The following is a 21,152-nucleotide window of genomic DNA, read 5'->3' as shown; positions in this document are numbered from 1 at the left end:
TTTCTTATCAGAAAAGGATTTGTTTAATTTACATTTCCTTCAGTCCATTCTGAAGTTGGTTTTGGAAGCAGGAACATTTCCATCTTTCCAAACCAAAACATTCATCTGGGGAGGTTTCCCCCCATTTTTCTACTTCTGTAGAAAAACTGCAGCTTTCCACGCAAAAAGCCCATTTCTTCCTGTAGCCCCTCTCCCAGCTCTGACCTTCCACCATCCTTAATGTTTTGCCCCTGGAGATGAGGGAGGGGAACAAATAAGAAAAGCAAAATGATCCCAGGTACCAAAACTGACTTTTTTTCTTTAATACTTACCAGGATGAAACAGAAGATGAAAGGCTTTATTGATTTCCATACGAACATTTATCTCCATTTGGTTTTTTATCTTTTTGTTGTAGTAGGTTTTCATTTTGATTCTTCCCAAAGTAGAATAAAAACAAATACTGCCATATTTTGAGTACTGTTTCCCCACCAAAGCCCCACATGGCTACGCAGCAGTTGTATTAACTGCTTCCCAAAACACTTATTTTCTTCCTGACATTTTTTTGCTTTCCTCTCTTGCTTTCTCCAGATGATGCCACAGACAAGGACCTTTCTGACCTGGTCTCTGAGATGGAAATGATGAAAATGATTGGGAAGCATAAAAACATTATTAACCTCCTCGGTGCCTGCACGCAGGATGGTACGTAGCAAAGCAGCCCAGTGCTCGCAGGGCCATGGGAGGCTCAGGTTTGACAGTCCCTTCTGTGCAATTACTCACTGGCTGCCCAAAATGTCCCAGATGAGATTTCAGTGGTCAGCTGTTCCTCCGCTGGATGCTGATGCGCTCTTGCTTGCAGGACCGCTCTATGTGTTGGTGGAATATGCGTCAAAGGGGAACTTGCGGGAATACCTCAGGGCACGTCGCCCACCTGGCATGGACTATTCCTTCGACACCTGCAAGCTGCCCGAGGAGCAGTTGACATTTAAAGACCTGGTTTCCTGTGCCTACCAGGTGGCCCGAGGCATGGAGTACTTGGCATCTCAGAAAGTGAGTTGAGAAACCTCATTTGGTAGAAGCGTCGGTCAGACCCATGTGTTCAAAGGCATGCAATGCTGTGTGTAGGACAATCTCAGGCAAAGCATCGCAGGCTTCTCTAGAGATCAGATTTTCCCCTGTGAAGTACCTTGGGTTTTTTGCTGGAGGCTTCATCCATATGCAGAAGTTCCCATATGCTAGCTGCATCCATGAACCATGCAGCTGCACAGCCCTCACTGTCACCTGCAGGCTTGTTAGCATCCCCCAAATGCATATAAAAGCACACGCAACCCAGACCTTGGTGCCTGTCCTCACCAATTCAACCTCTACCACTCGTAGAGGTAACTGTCTTTCAGACGGGCAGTCCTGAGGCTTGGGCAGCAGAGGTCAGGTTGTGAGCATCACACCAAGTTGTGAGCTTCCACTGTGGGAGACGTTACGTTAGGCAACAGTCAGGAGCTGTGTTCACCCCTGTGCCCCCATCTCCCTTCTGAGATCACTAAAGGTGCAGAGCACTCACGAGGAAGCTGGGATCCTGGGTGTAGCTCCGTGCTTGCGGCTGTCACCAGCACGCGTAGGCTCGGTGGGAGTGGAGCTGACAGTGGATTTGGCTCGATGCATGGCTGCGCCCAGGGTGCTCCCTGGGGGAGCACTTTGCTGGCACTGCACCAGCTGCTGCTTCCACCTCCATCATACCCTGGGATTAGTCCTGATTTACCCTGATATCAGCAAGTGGAGAATCAGGCTTTGGGTTCACGAAGCTGTGCACCAGCCGGCGTGACCTCTTTTTGCAGGCAGGGAGCACTACGGCAAGAGCCAGTTCAGCTTCAGATGTCAGATGTGTTCATCCTGTGACTGCAGTTCAGGGTGGATGGTTCGTGGTGGCTTTAAACTCCCTTTCTGCACAGTGCAGGCTAATTTAGCTTCTTTCTCAGCTAACAGCTATGATGGTGGGGGTTGGACTAGGTGACCTTTAAAGGTCCCTTCCAACCCAAACCAGTGTATGATTCTATGTAATTTGGATGTATTTGGGGATGTCTTAATTTGAGGATTTTTTTCCTTCAAACATCAACCTGCACTCCTCTTCCTGGAGAAAGCAGGACAGAAAGACAGTTTCACATCCCAGTAAGCACCCGCAGAAGAGAAGGGTTGGCTTTCTCATCTGTGCATCCCCTTTGGAGAGAAAAGATGCGTGGCTGTGTCAGCACTGAGGCTACCGATTAGGTGTTGCTAAGAGGTGGCTCCCACTGAGCATGCATGATGGAGCAGTGACACAGAAAGCGAGGAGTTAAGCAGTGCCCACAGCTTTATGAGCTTGGGAGTCAATGAAACGGCAGCTCATAAACTACATGGTGCTGTTGGTTCCAGGCGCGAGCAGCTAACAAGCCCTTATTTATTGACTTGCTCACCTTTCACAGTGCATTCATCGTGACTTGGCAGCCAGGAATGTGTTAGTCACTGAAGACAATGTGATGAAAATAGCTGATTTTGGCCTCGCTAGAGACGTTCACAACATCGACTATTACAAGAAAACCACCAATGTAAGTACAGAGCTGCCAAGCACGTGTGGTTCTCCTTCTGGCAGGGAATTCGGCCATCCCTACAGCAAGTGGCCGTTGTCCCATATCTCCCTTTCTAGAAGGGCTTAGGAGGAAGAAATCTGCCGGTGGCCTCACCTAGTGAGGGACTGTAGATAGGCTGGTCCCAGGAGTCCACCCACCATCCGTTTTCTTCCTCACAGATACTGCTGCTGCTAGCAGCTGTCGTGAGGTCTCAGCTCTGGCCAGAAGGCTTTAGACTAAGAGAAACCAAGGGTTTTACCAAAGGGGAATGGAGCCCTTTCCAGTCTGCTCCACTACTGTTCATAAAGTTCCCAATGAGCCAACCTCTGGTGCCACCAGAGCCCTTGACAGAGGAATGTCACTATGTGTATTCCTGGAGCTACCTGGCTTTCATGCATTTCTCTCTTTTTTACAACTAAGCACCTTGACTCTACTGCCAAGGGTGAGAAGAGGGTCCCAGCCAACGACTGAGTCCTGGAGCCATTTGTATTTTCTGTAGAGATTAATTTAGGAACGAAGGGCTAGAGAGACAAGCTGTATCATGATTCAAAGCCCTGCAGCAGACGCTGAGCTCTGAGCAGTCCATGGGACATCCTCCCCATCACCAGCACACTGCAGAGAACAAAGCACGTCCCAGTGCTCTGCAGCAGAAGAGCAAAAGCCACAACTACAACATCGTGTGGAGATGGCAGTGGAAGAGGTTGAGGGTATTACAGAACCTGACGGTCTTGAAAGAGCAAGGGGTCTAAATGTCCAAGCAGTCCTACAAAGCCTACCATGCCCATACTGAGCCTTTCCAATATAATATCAGAAATCTCTCTTAATTGCCAGGATTTCTTAATCATAAAGTAATAAAAATTCTTGGGAATTTTAATTGTAAATCATATGGATTTTCCCTGTTTGAGCTGTGTTGGACAGCTGAGAGCATAATCCCATTTATGCATCCTGCCTATGTCCCATCTCTAGTTGTCTCCCCCAGTGAGGCAGTGGGTCAGAAGAGGACAAAGCCCTCCCATAGCCAAATTATGCCTCAAAGACGAAACAGTCCTTTCTCACTCCCTCCAGGGGCCAAGCAAAGCCCAAAAGAATTACAACTAATCTAGTCTTTCTAATCTCATATTTCTCATATGTGACAGCCCATGTTTATGACCCTGATGTAGGATGTTCCCCTGGAAACCTGGGATGAGGCCTCCTCCTTTAGCCTCCAGCAGGATAAGGATTTGTTTCTTAGAGGATTTGGCCCTTGCCGCCTTCACTCTTGGAACTTTCCCTTCAAGTTCAGCCTGAGCCAGGTTTGGACTTGAAGTCAACCTGCTTCTTCCAACCAAAGAGACAGAAAGTGTTGTCCCATGGTCTGCTGCAGAGCTCGCTGCATTTATGAGCAATGGATACTGTTCCCATGCAAAGATTTAGATGCTCTGATACGTTAAACCTGCCTTGGCATTGAAGTACAGTCCTCTACAGAGAGCATTTACTGCAAAGATTGTCAGCAAAGATCCAGGGATCAAATGCTCTAATCTGTTTATATGTGGCCACTACTGCTTTGCCCAGTGACCGGGAAGGCAGATGCGGTTGTTAATGAAAATGTTTCAAACTGGATTAGAAAAGAAGATTCAGATGGTGCCGTTGTGGCTGGGGGAATATGCTGATGGGATGTTCCCATTGTCTTCCTAATTACAGGGTCGGCTGCCTGTGAAATGGATGGCTCCAGAAGCGTTGTTTGACCGGGTCTATACTCACCAGAGCGATGTGTAAGCATACCCACACTTTTTAAAAATATAAAATGACAGGGAAATCAACACCTATAATATCTTAAAGACAAACGTACTGCTAAGCACGTGCAGGGTTCATTCAGTGCTGGGGTGCCTGGGGATGCAAAAGCAAAGGAATCGATTCCAAGCTGAAGCTTTGCACACGCGGTTTTATTTTGCCGTTATCTAGTTGCTTTCATCCGAGGATCTCTAGTGAGCTGCTGAGAAATTATTGGAAGGCAGGCAGGTATTTCTTGTCCAATTTATAGATGAGGTGATTCATGCTGCAGTGAAAAAACTTTGTGCAAAAAAAACTCCACGCAAAAAAAAAATTACCCTCAGCTTCCTCCACGCTTTGCCCCAGACAGTTAAGCTTCAGTTGAGTATATGGGATGAGCATGAAATATTCTGTCCGCCATTAGTAGCTGATCAGAGACTATTCAACAAATATATTCATAGATTAATTTTGCTACTTCATTTATTTGCCTGTATTTTTCTTAATCCTGTCTTGTCAGTTTTGGTGCCTCTGCACGGTAAGCAAAGAGCAGAGCCCGTGTTACGTGGTAAATCTGTATCCTGTCTGAACTTTGCAAGGGCTGAAGTAGCCCAGCATGCACGCTGGCTTTTTTATTTCAATATTTGGTTCATAATGGCATTTTTACAGTAATTCAGCAGCCAGCCTGCCTGCTCCCCAAGGCTTGCCGCTTGCAATTGGACAAATTAATCTTTTCTATTTCTGTATTTTTCACATACTTTGGCTTTTATTGATCTTAAATCATAGTTTCCATGCTTAGGTAATGCTGCAGCAGGCATGACAGATAAATCAAAGCTAGAGAACGGGAGAGCGAGCGTGCATGAAAGCAAAACAGAGACAGATAATCCCTGTTTTTAAAAAGAAAATGAAGAAGGCAAAAGATATTTTTGAAAAAGAGGACTTTTAACCAGAGCACAGCTGTGGGACTGGAGCATGTAACATTAGTGCTCTGCTGATTTTTGTTGGGGTATTTTTCTCCCAGCTTGGCCAGTGAAATGAGTGTTGTAACAAGCAAGTTTTGGTATCAGCTTGCACAATTAGTGGCCTGTGGTTCCAAGCCTGCAATTCAGTGAAGCTGTGCATGAATAATTTGATTTGTTCCATTCAGTGGAGCTGGTGGAAGACCTAACAAAGAGCTGGGGGTGATAGATGGGCTGTCACCTATCTGATTAAATGCTCATTTCAATTTCAGACTTGGTGCCTGGGATTTCTTTGCTATTGAGTTGGATCAGCAGAGATCTCCAAGTAACTAGTAAAAATGGCCTAGGCAATTAGTCATGCTATTGATGACTTTGTTAGCTATGCATGGCTGCACAGAAATAAAGCCGAGCGGGGTGGGGAGGGGATATGGGGGGGCTTGGAAAAAAACCTCATTGAATTTTAAAGATCTTTCTTTGGTTTCCAGCTGGTCTTTTGGAGTGCTACTATGGGAGATCTTCACTTTGGGAGGGTCTCCATACCCGGGAATTCCCGTTGAGGAACTCTTCAAACTCTTGAAGGAAGGCCATCGGATGGACAAACCCGCAAACTGCACCCATGATCTGTGAGTGTGTGGTGGGGGGTGACCTCCTCACCCCGCTCCCCCTTCCTTCTGCGGCCAAATACCACCCCAGGCCGTGGGTTGGGCTGTTGGGGCATCCCCGCTGTGAGATTGTGTGGCCATCTCCAGGTAGGCTCACCCACCCCAACTCATTTCGGCTCAGCTCACAACTGCCGAGCGACGTAACATGCCTGCCCTCGTTTGGTGGGCGGCAGTTGGGGGTGTAGCTCTAGTGTGTCACCTTTAGGACGGGTCCTCCTCCTGCTTTGAGAGCGCAGACACGCATGAGATGATCAGTAACGAGGAGCGTGGCTCCACAAAACCCTCCTCCTCCTGCCCCACCAGCTGGCCATGCACCAAGGCCACCATGGCTGAAGTTGCGTTGGCCATAGCTGTTCTCTCAGGCGATTTGGGGGTGGGTGGGCAGGTGGGTGGGCGCCGCTTAGCCCCACCATGGGTGACGGTCCCCTCTCCCCTCATGCAGGTACATGATCATGCGGGAGTGCTGGCACGCCGTCCCCTCGCAGCGGCCGACCTTCAAGCAGCTGGTGGAAGACCTGGACAGGGTCCTCACCGTGACGTCCACCGACGTGAGTGTGGTGGGGTGGGCGCGGGGAGGGGTGACTCGGTCCCCGGCGGGTGGCACCCAGCGTTGATGGGTCTGTCGCCCTGGCAGGAGTACCTGGACCTCTCGGTGCCCTTCGAGCAGTACTCACCCGCCGGCCAGGACACCCACAGCACCTGCTCCTCGGGGGACGACTCGGTCTTTGCACATGACCTGCTGCCTGACGAGCCCTGCCTGCCCAAGCACCCGCCCTGCAATGGCGTCATCCGGACGTGAGGACCCCCCCCGGACGGATGGACAGACGGACGGACGGACGGGCGGGCAGCATGCCCATGGAAGCGCGAATGTGGGGCACCAAGGACGAAACCATAGTGAAGGATCTTCCAGTGGAACTGCATGGTGGTGCCTGGAGATTTGTGTTGTCAAGCTGTTCAGGGTAAAAAGAAAAAAAGAAATTTTAACTTTTTTTTGGTTGTTTTTTTTGGTTGGTTTTTTTTCCAGTTTGCTGTATAAAAAGTCAAGAAGCACTGTTTGGCCCGAAGGAACTAATCTCTTGCCAAGACGATCTATCATATATGATTTTTTTTGTTTGTTTATTTTTCATTTTTTGGTGGTTTTTTTTTTTGTTTGGTTGTTTTTTTTTTTAACTAAGCAGAATGTTGAACCTGGGGGGCGCTGACCTCCCAGCCTCCGCGCTTGCATTTCGAGTGCCAGAGTAGCCGTTCTGTGCCTGCAATACGAAGAAGAGGAAAAAAAAATCTTCCTTTTTTAAAAAAAAAAAACACAAACAAAAAAAAAGTGTAAAGAATGTAGAAATTCTTTGCTTATGCAATCTGTACATGAACCTTTTTGGTGGAGCTGAAAAGCCACGTTGCCTGCAGGGATTCATATATTTATAAAAATATCTATATTTTTGTTGTTGTCATTTTTATAACTTCATGATCATACTACCCAGCTACATAGAAGGAATCCTTTTTGGAAGAAGAAAAAGAAAAATTAAGTAAAATGCAAATCATCATGGAGAAAGGAAAAAAAAAATAATAAAAAGAGACAGTCAAGTCGTCTGAAATGGCGGTGCTTTGGCCGGGCTCGGCAGCCACCGGCCCTTGCACTGGGCTGGGAGCGATGGGGCCGTGCCGAGGTGGGAGCAGACCCCAGGGACAGGCAGAGACCCAGCGGTGGCCGTGGGGGACCCCAGGGAAGAGAGCATCACCCATCCAGGGCGGCGGGGGACCTGGCTCCTGCGTGCACACACAGCATCTCAAGCCACATCCCGACCTTTGGGAACAGCCGTTTTGGGGAAAAAAAATCTTGCTTTTCGGGGTTTGCATATTTTTTGCTTGCCAAGGGTGAGTGGGAGGGGAGCAGCTCCTCTATCCACCCCTCGACGCCAGCGGTTTGGCTCCATCTACATGCAGTGACTCGGAGAAAGAAGTTACGGGTACCTGTAGGCAAGAGCCTTTAACTTATATCAAAAAGGTTTATTCCAGAGAATCTGTGTATATATCTATAAATATATCCTGTATATATATAAATAAATATATTAAAAAAAAAAGAATGTATAATACTAATGCAACCTAAAGCAGTACTGAGAGAGTCTCAAAATACGAGCATTGCAATCTAGGATATACTGATCTGGGCAAAAGAAAAGATTTTTTGTTTGTTTGTTTTATATCTTCACAGTTTTGTTTTAAAAATTGTACCTTAACATGTATATTTGTAAAGTTATTTATAGACATTAACATATCTGTTCATCGGTTTAAATAGCGTAGCGTTACTGTAAACTTTAAATTTCACCGAGCTTAAGGGTGTTTTTTAACTTATTAAAAATGGAGAAAAAATATATTAATCAAGTTTTTCTTTTGTGTTTATGGGAAATATTGAAAGAATGTATAGATGTACAGTCCTTTAACAAATTACATTTAATGTTATAAATATATATATATATATATGTATTCATTAAAAATTATTAGTTTATCCTGGATTGCAGTGAGCAAAGGTAAGTTTATTTTTCAATACATCACCAGTGGTTAAACCAAACAAATAGCAGCAGAGAGATGATTTTTACATATTTCAGAAAAACAGGGCCAAGAATTCTTCCATCAGTTTAACCACTGTGCATTAAGGGGGCGTGGGTGTTTATTTTTCTATTTTCAAATGAAGGTATTCTTTGTGGTCATTTTAATAACAAGTATGCAGCAAAGCAAAATGTTGACTTTGGATGATGTGGGGTAATTTTTTTTCCCCTTTGCCAGTACCGTTGTATTTTGGGCTTCAGAAATGCCATGTGAGCAAAATAGGAAGAAGAGTGACACTGTTTGGGAGAGGTGCAACGACTACGTCTTTCTTTTGCATCTAACACATTGGAAAATGCCAGTGATGCCTGATTTTCTGTGTTCAAAATGCTGTGCTGTTTTGTTCCTCGATGTCAGATAGCTGTTTAAAAGCACAGGAATGAACTGGGGAATTTTAGAGTAGATCAAGCTGACAAGGGGGGAGATTTGGGCTGGGGGTTTTTTTGTGGGTGGGTTGTTGGTTTTGGTTTTGTTTTTTTTTTTTTTGTCCGGAAGACTTTATCTACTACCACAAAGAGGAAAGGCAAATTTCATCCTGAATTCTTTCTTTCCATTTTTCTCTGGTGCATATTACATATCAATGTTTCAGAATAACAGGATGACAGCATCTCATTTTAAGACCTTTTTTTTTTCTTTTTAGAGCCACAAAATCCTTATCCTAAAATAAATAATTTATAGTTTGAGGTTACTTCAATGGAAGTTTGAGAAGGTAGATTTCTATAGATTTTTTTGTTTTGTTTTGTTGGAATAAAAAAGAATTTTTTGGTATTTTCTTACAAATGTCTGCTAATTGTGTACATTCCAAGTACTCGAAGCATTGAGTTTTCCTGTACTGAAAAAAGAAAATGTACAAAACTGTGCATGATTTCAAATGTTACTAGATATTATAAATATATATATAATTTATTGAGTTTTTACAAGATGTATCTGTTGTAGACTTGTTGACTTTAACATTTCTTATTCAATGCTTATATAGTTTTATAGCCTGGACTATTATCTTTAAAAGCTTAAAAAAATTAAAAATTCCAATTTTGTTACATTTTATACTGTTGATGTTACAATCCACAGGTTTGCATAGTGTGATTTTTTTCAATGAGCAACTCTGTTCAGTTTATTTTAATACTGTATTTCTGTGCCTGACAGCTGCAGCTGTCGAAGGTGTGAGATGAACACTAAATAAAACTATTCTGCTTTTGTTAACATGGCAAACTTACTTTTACCAAAAAAAAAAAAAAAAAAAAGAAATAAACAAGTTGTTAAATTTTGGGATTTATTCCCAGTTGTGAGGGTCCTTTGCAAAAATAAGTCTTCTAGTCTCTGGGATTTGTAGTGCCAGGAGGGGGTATTTTTTACAGTGCTGCTTTGTGAGTCCTGGCCAGCACAGGTTTTATATGCATAATAAATTTATAACAATTTTGGATTAAGAGCAGTATTATTTCTTTCTTAGTGGGTATGTTTATATCCACACAAGCCATTGTGTGCATGCAGGTATTTAACCCCCGCTCTCATACAGGATTAAGCATATAGCAATAGCACAAGGGCAGGAATTGCTCGTTAAACCTGTGTTACGGATTTCATCCAGACCAGGTTGTCTCCCGGCGTGACCGGGGTGGTGCTCACGACGTTGCATTCAGCCCTGCAGATGCTGGTGGAGGTGCAAGGTCCGCAAGAGGAGCCCACCGCTGGGAAAGGGAGAAGGTGGGCGTGTGAGAGCGGGCACCCAGTGCCAGGTGGGATGGGCACGAGGGACCTCATCCTGCCCGGCTCCCAAGGAGCAAGGGGAACCCGAGTTTGGCTTTGGGGAGGCTGAGCAAGGGAGCTCAGTAAATCCTTGCTTTGCTGGTAGCAGATGATGCAGGGGGATGTTGCGGCTTGGGAAACATTGGGCTAATCCTCCCAGCACTTCCATATAATATTAATGGATTCTTACAAGTGATCCTGTTGGAACTGCATCGCAGACACCTCGATTTCTGCATGCACGTTTATCTACCTATGTATAGCCTGCCTACAGTAGCGGGCATTTGTAGTTTTAAGTAGCTGGGCGTGGGAGCGCATGCATCTGAGCAGGTTACATCTGCAACACTGGGACTGGCACCACTACTGTTAGAATTAAAAAAAAATAATAAAATTGTGGGGTTTAGGTCATTTCCTGTGGTTGTAAGAAAAGAACGTTCTTTGAGCGCTACTAAGATGCATCGCATTGTGGGAGGAGAAGTCTTGCTACCTGGAATGAATTTTTTCATGCTTTAAGGCTGCACTTTGATGGCCAGCACCAAGCCCTGTCCCAGCAGGAGTGGCGGGGGTAAGGGGACAATTCCTGGCCATCCAGGGCTGCAGTTGGAGCACAGCTAAATGGCCTCTTGCTGGCTCACGTGGAAATGGCTTCATCGTGGCAGGGTGGTGAGGATGTTGTGCACCATTTGCCACCGGGACTTGAAAAGCAGGAGAGGGATTGATCGTTCTGCAGTTAGCTGTGGTGTGTAGCATACCCGTGCTTTACAGCTGCCCAGAAAAAAAAGTCCTCCAAGCACACAGAGAGCACAGAAGTCAAAGTCACAAAAAGGCAAGTCTCTGTCCTGGCGCCGTGGCTGACCCGCGCATGGAGCTGGCGTGATGTTTGCTTTCCCTCTTGGGTTTCATGATGTCATTCTTCCTCTGCTGGCCTTCACCTGCAGCAGTGTTTGCTTGTGGGTTAGGGAGGAGGGGGTAATATTTTACTTTAATTGCTCTACAATGCAGCCAGTTCTTAGCCGAGGATGGATATTTGGCTGCAGTGTGCGATGTGCATTGAGCAACGTGCAAAACAATCTTGAGGAACATTTGCCAAGCTGCTCGGTTGGGCTGCGGCACTGAGCGAACGTCCCACCACAGCTCATCCTCCCCTTCGGTGGCCACAGCCTTCCACCCAAACCGTACGCCCTTTCCACATGAAAGAGGTATTTTTCAAAGCAGAACAAATATCTTTTTTCCTCTGTGAGTGACTACACAAATAGGGCCTCGCACTGGCCACCGTGGCCTGTTTCATAGCAACATTCAAACAAATTACTAAAATTGTGATTTATTCCCATTGGTCATAGCTCCATGGTGAGACAGGGAGGATTTGGCAAAAGGAAGAAAGTCTGAAGCCCTGCAGGTGTCAGTAAGAGATGGCAACTAGAACTAAAATAGCAAAGTTTCCTTGAGGCCAGTGCCATTTAAAACTCTTGAAGGAGGTGTCTCCTGCTGGTGGACTCCTCTGAGAAGTTCATCTCTCCCAGAGGCTACATAACCTGCAGAAAGGGAATATGGAGACATGGGTTGTGTTGATATGAAAAAGGAATCTAAAAGGTGGATGATGGATTTTCTCACCACTGCAGAACTACTAACAATGGGAGGACACGAGGGAATGGCCAGAGGAGATGCCAGGTGCTGAAGTGCTTTTTAGGGCTTCATGGCCCAGGACCATGGGCTCACCAAGAGACAGGGATTTGTCACTCTTGCTTATACGCTCTTCTTCCTCCACTTTCTCAGCCACATTAGCTTTGATTTATTTTCTCTGTTTCATCACCATCATGTTGTTTTTCACAAGCAACATCTTGGGTGTAGGCAACATGTCAAGCAGAAGCAGCATCATGCCCTGTCACAACAAGCTTATTATCTAAAACCAGGAAAGAAATCAGTGCCTTAGCATGCAGTGATACAATCGGCTCTGAGCGCTGCAGGGACATTTGTGCCCACACGCACCACTGTGTGATCAGCTCTCCTGGCTGGTGCCCACCAAAGACCAGACCATAACCATTGCACCTGTCCCAGGCCCTTTGCGGGGGGGTCTGGCAACATGCAGGAGCAGAGGATGGGAAAGGAGAGTATGCAAGCAGAACAAAGGTACCTTTCCAAATGTGCCAGTGGGATTGGCCCGGGAATGATTTTGCTAAAGGCCAAAGTCTGCACGCATCACCCAGCAACCATGACTTGCTCCAGGCTCCTCACCAGTGCAGGCAAAAGTGGCTTTGCCATCAAGGAGGAAGGACACCAGCTGGGAGGGGAGAGAAGGGAGATGGGACAGAGACGGGTGCATCTTCCAACCAAGGGCTACATCCAAATAGGCACTGGGCACCAAACTTGAGCAGTGAAAGCAAGGGAAAGTTTGGCACCAGCAGAGCTAGGTACTTCCACACCTCCATGGCACTGGGATGCACTCCCTACGCATTTGGCCAGAAAATCAGGCAGCACAAACTAAAACTGATGCTGGGCAGAACAAGATAACGCTGTGGACAATCAACACATGGCCTCTCCGGTGAAAACACACCTTGTCTAGCTGTTATTACTAGCATTTAGCTATATGCCATGCACACTCGCCTCTGGGGCTGCCTCACCACCCTCTGCGTGCTCTCGGAGCACGCTAGACTGAGACAGGGGTGGAAGGTGATACCACTGCCTTACATCAAAGGTAGGCACTGCGTTTGGGTTCAGTTCACCCTGAGCCAAAGTCAATGTGGATGTTACGGTAATCAGAGACTTCCAGATGTTAGAGACTGTATTAAAGAGCAGGCTGCAAGCAGGGGTAGTGAAACTTGTTACCTTTTGACTCATGCTGACAAGACCTCTTGATAGGAGAGGAGCAAAACTTGAAGTATTGATGGCAGAAAATCAAGGCTGAGAAAGGCAATATAAAACATAGCGCATCCTCTGAAGACTCTGCCAGACTGATAGAACTGGGCAAAAAACACAGACAAATTCCTACAAGCCCTCACTGAAGCTGCCTCAAAGAACTATCCACTCTGGAGAGTAACTTTGCAAACTCAAAGTTGTCACAGCCTGCACAGCCATTGCACAAAGCTCTGTGGAGAAGTGCTGTCATGCACTCCTGACATGCTAGTGCATACCCGAAACGGCTGCCTGGAAAACGAGGGTCCAGCCAGCAGCTTCCCACTTTCCCAGAAGCCAGTGTGTTTGCTCTATGAGATAGCTCTGGTCCTACTAAAAAAGCCTGAACCCAATCCAAGAGAAATCATTTCATGTCTTTCCTGTGTAGCATCACAGCTATCTTTTTTCCAAATACAGCAAATAACTTGTTCAGGAAATGATTCTTTGTGCTGACCTTCCATCAGACACTTATCTAGTCTGCTCAGCAAGGCAGAAAACCCATTTATTGGCTCTAGCAGTCAATGTCAATTCTTCCACTTCCACACCAGTAATATGGAGGAGGCAGATAAATACAATATTCTCTCAAAGTAAAAATCAGCTAGACTTTGCAGAAGTTGTTTTCAAGCAGACCCTGGAATTAAACCTGCTTTAGTAGTACTGGCAGGTAATCTCTTGTTATTACAGGAGAGAGAGATCTGTTTTCATCCTTTTGTGCCTCCCTGCAGCGTTTAGCTCCCTCATCCATTTCTGTCCTGCAGAAGACGGCAGACTCACAGGTGATGGTGCTTGAGGCCATTGTGGAAGAACAAACTCAATGAGCACTGATAGGGCCTCATTGCACACCTCTATTACAGGGTCCCAAAACAATCATCTTCCTGTCCTGGAGTGACACGTACACATCTTCCGCATGGGAAGAACATTCAGTCAACTGCCGATGTTACATGGATGATGCCCACCACACCTTCATTGTGCACCACCATGAGGGATGAGCAGCTGGGCAGGATCAGCTCTTGAATGTGTCTAATTGATTCAGTTTGGCCAGAACTCCTAGTTCTCTGCCAGTCTTAAGTTTTTGCCTAATACGGTCCTCCTAGGGATGTCTTCTCTTATTTGATGTCAGTGAGGAGTTTGTCTTGTCTTAGCAGACAGCAGTCTGGCCTCCACTGCACACCACCTGGTCCAGCCAAGGGAACTACAGCAGAACGTTAACTACGTGACGGTGGACCTTGAGCCCTTAGGAAATCGCTGCATAGGCTCTGCTGAACACGTCAGCAGAAAGGCACTGAGGTGTTTGGCTGGGGAGGGCAGTATGGAAACCAAAGGAGAAGAGCAAAGACAGGCACGTGGATGGCGAAAACTGAGTCATCTACATAAGAGGAGGAAAAGGACCAAGATGCCAGATGGTTGCCTAAGAAAGATGCAATTCCTTTCCAAGTATTTATGAGTTCACATGCTGGGGATGTGCTGGTGTCAGAAAGGGGCACTCATTTACAGCCTGCATGTGAGAATTTCAAAGTCGTGGCAGTCTTAATGTCATCTCAGAGCTCTTGTTATACAAGTAATTCATATTTCTGGTGATTATTCTTCCTTGGACAGAAACCATGCAGCCAACTCCAACCTACAAAAGAGATGGAGGAGGTAAATTTGGGGACTGATTGATCTGGGCGTTGTAAGATGTGTTTGTGGAAACACCCTCGTCAGTATATACATTCCTACCTAATGCTTCTGCTGGAGGTTTATGGCTTGCACATGAAAAACTTCTGCAAATACCTCCCAAAGGCATTTATGGTCGAACTCTTGGAGAACACCAGGAAAATCCAGAACTGGACCATCTTAATGAGACCCTGCAGAGTCTTCCGCTTCAAAAAAGCCATTCCACTCAGAATAACCCATTGCCTCATCCTGGGGCGTATAAACACCCAACTAATAAAAATCATCTGCCAAGCAACCCTTCACAAACTACCCAAGGAAATATTCATACCCCAACAGGAGAAATGACAGAAGTACCTGAAAATTAGGTAATGCCTTTGCAAATATTACCACCTTCCAAATAGCCCAGGAGAGAAGGAGAGGCTGAGCAGTATACCCCTGATGACCAGGGACTTTCATCTGGCAAAGCAATGACCTATGTGGAACCATCGTACTTGGCTCCTGAGCAGCACAGTGACTGCTAGATAAAATTGCAGATAAATGCAGCACACATCGTGAGGCTGATGCTAAACAAACACCGAGATCCAGACAGGGGTGTGGGTCCCAGGCTGCAAGTGAGGAAGGCAAAGCAGCTTCCAGATCTCCTTGTACAGGCTAGGCAAAGATGTTTATGGTGGGTGAGTGGAGCTGACCAAGCTCTGGAGCTCCTCCAGCCCAATAATAGCAAAAAATTGGTATTTCTGCTAAGATGAATGTCTGTGGAAAGGGCAGGCCAGTGTATCTGGAGCTGTGCCAGGTGGGCATCAGTACCCTTTTCTCTGCAAGTGTTTTTTTCTGCTAGTTAACAAATATATAGTTATTAATATATAGTTACATGTGTATGCTTGCTAGTTACAATTTCACCATATGAAGAGTTCTGCTGTTAGGTAAATATTCTGGGAAAATGGATGCTTTTAATATTGCTTACCAGTTTTATTGACATTTACTACTAAGATCGTAACTCTGCCTTAAACTGAAGGACGTCTCATATGGGCTGAAACATTTTGGATACACCTCTTCTACCTCCACCTATGCCCCCTCTAATTAGCTTGTGATGAGATTTTTCATTGAAAGGGTCTCAGAGCATAGGAGATATGTGCACGCTCGCACCACATTTTATTTTTATTCTGAATTATTATTTATTTGTGAGGTTCACTTTTTTTTTCTCTTTTTAAAAATAAAGAGGAGTTAAGAAACCTGAGCCAGTGGGAGCCTTTGGATACCAAGTCCATTTCATGCAAAGCCCCACTATCAGCTTTCACTCTTTGAGAGTGATTTTAATGACATTTTCAGGAATTAGGTTTGCAAAAGCAAGGCTGTTATTAGATATTCAGAAAACAGAAAGGTAAGTGCTGTATTCATTACAACATTACAACGCTATGTTGGCACAGAAATAGTCAAGACTTTTCCATCAGCCTTGTACTTAAATATAGAATTTAAGAAATTTTTACAAGGTAGAGAAAGGGCAAGAAATTATTGGCAAAAGGGGTGGTTCTGAGGTTACAGAATCCAAAATAATTTTGGTTGGCTGACCAAAAGCTACTTAATTTTTCTGAATGCGCCACAATCCTCATGTAGGTGGTACTAACTCATATTTGCCTTGCCCAGATCAGTGTATCAATCACATAGATTTTATGAACAGGGAAGAATGTAACAGCAGTATGAGCCCAAGGACAGCGGGCAGCTCTCCAAAAGGGAGACACTCATCCTCACCATTAAAGTCAATCTTAAGAAACCATGTAAAAGGCCATCACCTTAGTTGTTAGGCAAAATCAGTAGCAAAGCCAAGGGAGGTTTGCTTGTGTGGGAGGGACTGAAGAAGTAAAGCCTTCGTGCATGTGTGAGCGTGTAGAACAGGGCAGAAAAACAGTTGTTTATGCAACATTAAAGTTGAGAAATGAAGCAGTCAAGCAATGCAGCGTCAGGGTTGAATGCTCAGCTGTAATGTTGCCTCCCAGTATTTAAGTGTCGGCAATGGTGGGGTTTGCACATTGCTATGACTCCATTCAATAGGCAAGAGCTATGAAATACGCTGTAGTTGGGGTTGTTCAGTGACAAGTCAACCAGTGGTTATCCTGCAAGGGGAAATGAAAAAGCAACACTTTAATCTGAGACCTCACCATCCTTATGACCCCACGCTTTGTCCTTGATCTCCAGGTCTGGGTGAGCTGTGCCTTGGTGCAGGGGTCGCATCACAGTCTCAGCAGCAGAGAACTGTGCCTAAAATAAGACTGTCACTTAGCTGACCGCAAAGTGTTTCAGTCTGGATGCCGGCCTCCAAAAAAGAGTCTAAACCTCTCACTGCTGATTTTAGCTCCTGCCTGCTCTGCGGATGGGCACTGGGGAGCTGAGTGTCCCTCACTGCCTGTGCAGCCCCACGCACAGCACATTGCAGGACTGGCCTTTCCTACTCACCATCTCCTAGGGAAGCTGTGTCTGCACTGCAGTACCTGATTTTTCATTATTCACTCAGTAATCAGCTGTTTTGTGGCTCTTGATCTAGGATGCTCCTCGTAGCTGACACATATCAAGCCAACTGCCCCTTCCTGCAAGCACAGGAGCACCTGAAAATGGTGCTGCAGATACTCCCTTACAAAGTCCACATCATCTCTCAGGATTCAGCTGTGCGAGACAGCCAGGGCAAGCACAGTCCCATGGCTTATGATGAGACCTTTTTTCTCCCTTTGAGAAATGAGAATCTGTGGCTACAAAGGGACAGATCTTCCATGTCCCTGTGCCTTTCAAACTTTCCAGCTTATTTTGCATGTAATTCCAAATGATCAAATCTAATGCTGATATGACTTTTGTTTATTTTTCTTTCCTCAATGTCTGAGTGATTCATTTGACTCAGAAAATGGATTTAACTATCATTTCAAACAATCGCTAATTACAGGGCCTGAAACTTAATACTTTATTCCAGCCTCAAAGGAGCCAATGGTTCACATTAAATATCAGATGAGGCGAAACATCTCAGTTTAGTCTGGCTATACATTTGTCAGATTTCTGTGCAGACTGCACGCATGAGCAAGATACAGCCAAGACAGAGGAAATCAGATATCACGAAGCTCTCAGTAACACTCAAGGAGCGTAACCCACGCCATTCGTCTTTGGAACCTTGAGGTTCAGGCACCAATGAACCAGATTTTGGGTGGGACATCTAATGTGCAGAGAGTGAGAATTTCAGCAGTGAAATAAATTATTAATCATCGATTTCTCTATTTTCATGTCTTAAAGGTGCTGAAGCAAGAAAGACTTTTGCAAATTTAGTAGAGCAAAAGCAATGGAAGCTCAAGGAATGGGGTGAGTTGGTGGCACGTCTCCCAGGTACACAGACGTAGACAAGGTCCAGTGACAAGTGGGGGCACAAGAAGGACTTTTCAGATCTTCATGTCATCATCTAGGATGGTGCCAAAGCTGCCAAACTGGAGAGATGAGTTCCTACAGCTAATTACCACAGTTTACAGACACTGAAGCTAAGGTGCATATTTTCAGAAGGGCTGAAAGCACAGGCTCCCAGTATGGTGCAAATTAAAGCAATAGCTTCGTTAACTATCAGATCCAACATGCAACGCATTGTAGCAGTAGCCCTAGGAACCAGGGACCACACTGGCATGCAGTGGAGGATTAGCTTCTGGGCTCCTCAACCTTGCCTGGGTGAGGTGGCAGAGGTATTTCATAGTTTTTGACCATGCCCTTAAAAAAAATAAAAGAATTACAAGCCAAAAAAATGGCATTTTACTATTGCCAACTAACATGTGGATTTAGCTGGCTCATCTTCAAATTCTCAGGTTTGAAACTTCTTGCCTTTTCTTTTTACACGCATTTTTCTGCCTGACATTAAACCTCACATTACTCTGTGTTTGCTTCAGAAAGCCAAACACTGTTGTTTGAGGGAGGTTACAAACTGCACACAGATTATCCCAGTAATCCCATGCGCAACCATCCCAATCAGCTCCCTCAGCGGGAAACCTCCATACACAGCATTTCAAGGGTTCAGGCACATCCCAGCAGTTATTTTTCCTGCAGTCCTGCCGCATCTGTGACTCTTACGCTGGGTACGCCTAACACATCCAGCTGCCCTGGAGCCAGGGCTTTACCTCTGCTCATTCACCATAAAACCCTGTTGTTCTGTGGGAACATCTGCTCATTTGTGCTCCACCCAAACACCCCACACATTCTTCAGAAATTTCTCTTTCTACAGGTCTGGTTGCTTTTTGCCAGCAGCAATGTACGCATTTGACATGCTAAGAAAAAGTATTTAACAGAAGGGAAAGTGTGTTCCTCATAAATTATTCTTACTGCAGGATGAAGAGGAGCAAACTAGCACTGCTGTACTTTAGGAAACCCGTTTGCAAAAGGAAAGGAGCTTAACTGAGTCAGTTAAAGTGAAATACCTGCCATTCCCTCTCCACAATATGCTTCAAAAAACGTTTATGGTAATTTACCCAGATCACTACTGGACTAAGTGACCGGGTGGCTGTACAGCACCCTGGGAACCGCACTCCTCCCATGTGAATCCATGCTCAGTGAGAAAACAGGAATGGATTTCTACCTGTGCTTCCACCTTGGCTTCCGTGAAATGGGCTGTGAATTTGGGGCTGGTTTCTGGCCAACTAGGACAACCCTCTTTCCTTACGTCCCTGGTGGTGATCCATACCTGACACCAAAGACTGAATTTGCATGGAAGAGCAAGAGTCCTGCTCTGGTGGGCATGGGCGAAGACACTGTGCTGTGCCAGACAAACGCAGGATATGGGGTTTATAGCAGTTTTCTATACTAATAGACCCCCCCATTCACAATTCCAGCCCAAAGAAGCAGGACTTTTTTAATTCTTATTACTTTTCCATCTAAGGCACCAGCTGGAGCTCTTTTTATTTGACTTTTCATTGTTGAATTTGGAGGGTACTTTCCAAGGACTGTTTACAGCTTTTATTTGCAACTATAAAATCTAAATGTCATTTAGTATCATGACCACAGCATCTGAGGTTTCAAAGAAAGGAAGCAAATATAACAGTTACCAACTCTGGTTTTCACTCGCATTTTAGATAGTGTAATTTTTTTTTTTAAAAGACAATTTTCAGACATGAGAATATCTATAAGTTTTGCAAAACTAGCCCATGGTTCCATTCTGACTGCACTTTCCGCCCCTTTCCCTCACTCTAAGGCAGGCATTGCCTGGAGTAGAACAGCCTTTTAGATGTGTGGTGGTGACTGGCCACTAAAACCTCTGTGAGAGCTTGTATTTCAGTCACGCCTGTGCTTCACGCTTGATCTTCAGCCATATGAAAGCAAGTGAGTAATACTTTAATATTTTATGGCTAGTTGTGCTGATTTGTTGCTAGAACTTCTTCTCTCAGATAACCCAGTGTTCTTCTTTGGAGCTTCATTTTGACTTTGCAGTTTCTGTGCATTTTTCTCATCAGGATGCAAACAACAGTCTCTCTCTGAGCAGACACGGCCAGAAAGCCTTTCCTGGGTTTCTTGGGGTTAGTCTCACTATTGTATTTAAGTGTCACAAGACTGAGATCTCATGGCATTGGGCAGGGCACAAATGCATGGCACCCGACACCTGTCCTCCAAATGGCTGCTCTGGCAGGGGCTGAGGTGGAAAACCAAGCTGTAGTCAGCACCAAAGAAAGTCAGGCAAAGAGCATAGAGCCTCCAGCACTCGAAAAGCCCAGCTCTGAACTCCAGGAAACCTCTGCTTACATCCCTGCAAACCCCTTTACTTAGTCCTTTGCAAAGTTACCCAATTGGTCCGAGTGTTAAGCAAAAGGGGTCACTTTTGGGAGCTAGCTTCAAGCCAGCTGGTTACTCAAGAGTTGCCTCTGGTTGGATGCTCAGTGGCCAGGGATTTTTGGTGGACAAAGTTTCTGTAAAACCTGTTCAAACTGCAGCAGCGCGCTTCTTCCCTTAGCTTCTGCAGTTTCAATTAATCCGACTTGATTTAATCTCTCATAATTGTGCAGTGTGTTTTTATTTAAATTTGCCTCCAGTCTCCTACCAATTAGTACATCCATGCATAAGTGATGTCGGTACCTCAGATCTCACTGGACTGCCTTACTCACTGTTTCATCATCTTCAGCTCCTAAAACACTCCGGGTGGCTGCCAGAAGCTGATTGAGGGTATTTCTCCCTCAAATTCCAGACTGTGTCGTGAAAAGCCTTTTGTGATCACAAGGGCTGCCCTGCAACAGCTCCACCCGCAGGGAAGCCCTATTAAACCACCCTTAGAGCTGTGCGTCTTATCTGCCACACTTTTCCCCTGTGACTCTCAGAAGTGGTTCCCGTAGGAA

The 21,152-nt window shown here is 45.4% G+C and overlaps 1 protein-coding gene across 4 annotated transcripts in view; it reads left to right on the top strand.

The window, feature by feature from the left end:
* FGFR3 (fibroblast growth factor receptor 3) overlaps positions 1 to 9,741 on the top strand; it is a 58,445-nt gene extending 48,704 nt beyond the window's left edge. For all 4 annotated transcript variants that reach the window (XM_052780689.1, XM_052780688.1, XM_052780687.1 and 1 more), the window contains exons 12-18: positions 568 to 678; positions 836 to 1,026; positions 2,433 to 2,555; positions 4,257 to 4,327; positions 5,767 to 5,904; positions 6,386 to 6,491; positions 6,578 to 9,741. In XM_052780689.1, the coding sequence (XP_052636649.1) occupies positions 568 to 678; positions 836 to 1,026; positions 2,433 to 2,555; positions 4,257 to 4,327; positions 5,767 to 5,904; positions 6,386 to 6,491; positions 6,578 to 6,742 (905 nt within the window). In that variant the 3' untranslated portion in view covers positions 6,743 to 9,741. The remainder of the gene's footprint in view (positions 1 to 567; positions 679 to 835; positions 1,027 to 2,432; positions 2,556 to 4,256; positions 4,328 to 5,766; positions 5,905 to 6,385; positions 6,492 to 6,577) is intronic.
* Positions 9,742 to 21,152: the final 11,411 nt, after the last annotated feature.

This window comes from Harpia harpyja, chromosome 2, assembly GCF_026419915.1.
Source record: "Harpia harpyja isolate bHarHar1 chromosome 2, bHarHar1 primary haplotype, whole genome shotgun sequence".
NCBI lineage: Eukaryota > Metazoa > Chordata > Aves > Accipitriformes > Accipitridae > Harpia > Harpia harpyja.
Note: the sequence above shows the minus strand (reverse complement) of the source record. Positions and strands in the feature narration are given on the sequence as shown.